General features: G+C 46.5%; 1 protein-coding gene across 1 annotated transcript in view; it reads right to left on the reverse strand.

Annotated features, from left to right (window-relative positions):
- Window positions 1–263: 263 nt before the first annotated feature.
- The window catches only part of LOC308361781 (modulator of macroautophagy TMEM150B-like), a gene marked incomplete at both ends in the record, with an annotated part of 6,111 nt that continues 2,678 nt past the window's right edge, over window positions 264–3,696 (reverse strand). The window contains 4 exons of the mRNA XM_080834220.1: window positions 264–508; window positions 1,030–1,207; window positions 1,816–1,946; window positions 2,165–2,232. Of these exons, the coding sequence (XP_080690346.1) occupies window positions 264–508; window positions 1,030–1,207; window positions 1,816–1,946; window positions 2,165–2,232 (622 nt within the window). The remainder of the gene's footprint in view (window positions 509–1,029; window positions 1,208–1,815; window positions 1,947–2,164; window positions 2,233–3,696) is intronic.

Raw genomic sequence — 3,696 nt, forward strand, 5'->3', positions numbered from 1 at the left:
TCGCATTCATGAACAGAGTGGGATTACAGTCGCATTCATGAACAGAGTGGGATTATATTCGCATTCATGAATAGAGTGGGATTACAGTCGCATTCATGTGTTACAGTGGAATTATTGTCGCAATCATGAATAGAGTGGGATTACATTCGCGTTCATGTGTTACAGGGGGATTACAGTCGCGTTCATGTGTTACAGTAGGATTACAGTCGCATTTATGTGTTAGAGTAGGATTATAGTCACGACACTGCGATATACCATCCTCTCTATACCATCAGGCTGTCCTTGGTGCTGTCATGGATGAGCCTGCCATAGCTCTTACCCCCAGCGGCGTGTTTCTGGCCGGCGACCTGGAAGCAGTTGACTAAGGGTTTCTGGACGGTGACCTGGAAGCAGTCGACGTGGCGGAACTCCACGGCGAACAGGCCGAAGAGCAGGAAGTAGGTCATGGCCAGCGCCCACTCAGACATGGCTGACTCAGACCTCAAGCCCTTAGATGCAAGAACCAGCACTGGGGGAGGGCAGTCAAGGAGGCCAAGGGTGAAACTGGAGGCATTATCGCTTGAAGTGTTTTTACAGTGTGTGTGTGTGTGTGTGTGTGTGTGCTTTTACAGTGTACACATTGCAATGCACCAGAATACATTTAACCCCATATTTACACTGGAGCATGCACCCCATGTCTAACAAAAATACATTTTTGAGCTCTGACAGCTAGTCTAGTCTAGTATGATCACTTTACTATGGCAATATATATGTGTTTTTGGACAGTGTGAGTGTGTGTGTGTGTGTGTGTGTGTGTGTGTGTGTGTGTGTGTGTGTGTGTGAGAGAGTGTGAGTGTGTTTTTACAGTGTGTGTATGTGAGTGTGTTTTTACAGTGTGTGTGTGTGTGTGTGTGTGTGTGTGTGTGTGTGTGTGTGTGAGAGAGTGTGTTTTTACAGTGTGTGTGTGTGTGTGAGTTTTTACAGTGTGTGTGTGTGTGAGTGTGTTTTGCAGTGTGTGTGTGTGTGTGTGTGTGTGTGAAGGCAGGATACTGTTAACGAGGAACAATGTGGCGAAGCTGCACAGGAGGGCCCGCAGTGGCGCCACCCAGTGGCGATCCACAGACGGTTCAGCTTTCAACGTGAGACACAGCTGCAGCCAGAAGTAAACCAGACCCAGACAGAAGGCCAGGAGAGCCGACACATTGTGCACGACAAACCACTCAGTAATCTGGAGGGGGGAGAGAAAGATAGAACGGAGGTGTGAAGGCTGAAGAGTACCTGGAAGGAGAGAGAGAGGGAGAGTAGAGGGGAGGAGAGGAGAGGAGAGGAGAGGAGAGGAGAGGGGAGGAGAGAGAGGGAGAGTAGAGGGGAGGAGAGGAGAGGAGAGGAGAGGAGAGGAGAGGCAAGAGTGGAGAGGGAGGAGAGGAGAGGAGAGGAGAGGAGAGGAGAGGAGAGGAGAGGAGAGGAGAGGAGAGGAGAGGAGGAGAGGAGAGGAGAGGAGAGGGAGGAGAGGAGAGGAGAGGAGAGGCAAGAGTGGAGAGGGTGAAGAGAGGAGAGGGGAGGAGAGGGCAGAGAGGGAGGAAAGAGAGCAGGGGAGAGGAGAGGAGAGAAAGGAGAGGAGAGAAAGGAGAGGAGAGAAAGGAGAGAGAGGAGAGGAAGATATGGAGAGGGAGGAGGGGAGAGGAGAGGAGAAGAGGAAGGACAGGTCAAGAGAGGAGAGGACAGGGCGGAAAGGGAAGGGGAGGAGAGGAGAGAGGGAAGAGAAAGGGGAGGAGAGGGCGGAGAGGGAGGAGAAAGGGGAGGAGAGGGCGAAGAGGGAGGAGAGGAGAGGAGTACCTGGAAGTTTCCGAGGAGGGAGAGAGCTGAAGAGGAGATGAGGCAGAGCACCAGGCTAGCCAGGTTGGCATGGCGACACTTGTCACCAAGATCACGCACCTGCTGATACCGGATCACACTGCACCAGACGACTGGGGGAAAGAAAACACAAAATTACAAAAAACACAAAAACACAAAATCACAGAACACACAAAATCACAGAAAAACACGAAATATCAGCAAAACACAAAAAACACAAAATCACAGAAAAACTAAAAAACACAAAAAACACAAAATCACAGAAAAACACAAAATCACAGAACACACAAAACCACAGAAAACACTGACCATATGTTGCATAGGAACTTACCCAGGAAGGCGCACCCGTTACAGACGACAGAAAACACACTGCTCTGAGGAGGATAGGAGCCACACACACTGGAGAAGGAGAAAGTCACACTTACTAAAGACTACAGGAAGAGAGTCAGTAACTAAAGACTACAGGAAGAGTCACAGTTACTAAAAACTACAGGAATTGAGTCAGTAACTGAAGACTACAGGAAGAGTCACAGTTACTAAAGACTACAGGAAGAGAGTCACAGTTACTAAAGACTACAGGAAGAGAGACAGTTACTAAAGACTACAGGAAGAGTCACAGTTACTAAAGACTACAGGAAGAGTCACAGTTACTAAAGACCACAGGAAGAGAGTCACAGTTACTAAAGACTACAGGAAGAGAGTCACGGTTACTCAAGACTACAGGAAGAGAGTCACGGTTACTCAAGACTACAGGAAGAGAGTCACAGTTACTAAGGACTACAGGAAGAGAGTCACAGTTGCTAAGGACTACAGGAAGAGAGTCACAGTTACTAAAGACTACAGGAAGAGAGTCACAGTTACTAAGGACTACAGGAAGAGAGTCACAGTTACTAAAGACTACAGGAAGAGAGTCACAGTTACTAAGGACTACAGGAAGACAGTCACAGTTACTAAAGACTACAGGAAGAGAGTCACAGTTAATAAGGACTACAGGAAGAGAGTCAGAGTTACTTAGGACTACAGGAAAAGAGTCACAGTTACTAAAGACTACAGGACGAGTCACAATTTCTAAAGAATACAGGAAGAGAGTCACAGTTACTAAAGACTACAGGACGAGTCACAGTTACTAGAGACCACAGAAAGAGAGTCACAGTTAATAAAGACTACAGGAAGACAGTCACAGTTACTTAAGACTACAGGAAGAGAGTCACAGTTACTAAGGACTACAGGAAGAGTCACAGTTACTAAAGACCACAGGAAGAGAGTCACAGTTAATAAAGACTACAGGAAGAGAGTCGCAGTTACTAAAGACTACAGGAAGAGAGTCACAGTTACTAAGGACTACAAGAAGAGAGTCAGTTACTAAAGACTACAGGAAGAGAGTCACAGTTACTAAAGACTACAGGAAGAGAGTCGGTTACTAAATACCACAGGAAGAGAGACACAGTTACTAAAGCATACAGGAAGAGTCACAGTTACTACAGACAACAGGAAGAGAGTCACAGTTACTAAAGACTACAGGAAGAGTCAAAGTTACTAAAGACTACAGGAAGAGAGTCACAGTTACTAAAGACTACAGGAAGAGTCACAGTTAATAAAGACCACAGGAAGAGAGTCACAGTTACTAAAGACTACAGGAAGAGAAACACAGTTACTAAAGACTACGGGAAGAGAGTCACAGTTACTAAAGACTACAGGAAGAGAGTCACGGTTACTAAAAATTACAAGAAGAGAGTCACAGTTACTAAGGACTACAGGAAGAGTCACAGTTACTAAAGACTACAGGAAGAGAGTCACAGTTACTAAAGACTATGGGAAGAGAGTCACAGCTACTAAAGACTACAGGAAGAGAGTCACAGTTAC

This window comes from Sprattus sprattus (assembly GCF_963457725.1).
Source record: "Sprattus sprattus genome assembly, chromosome: 3".
Lineage (NCBI taxonomy): Eukaryota > Metazoa > Chordata > Actinopteri > Clupeiformes > Clupeidae > Sprattus > Sprattus sprattus.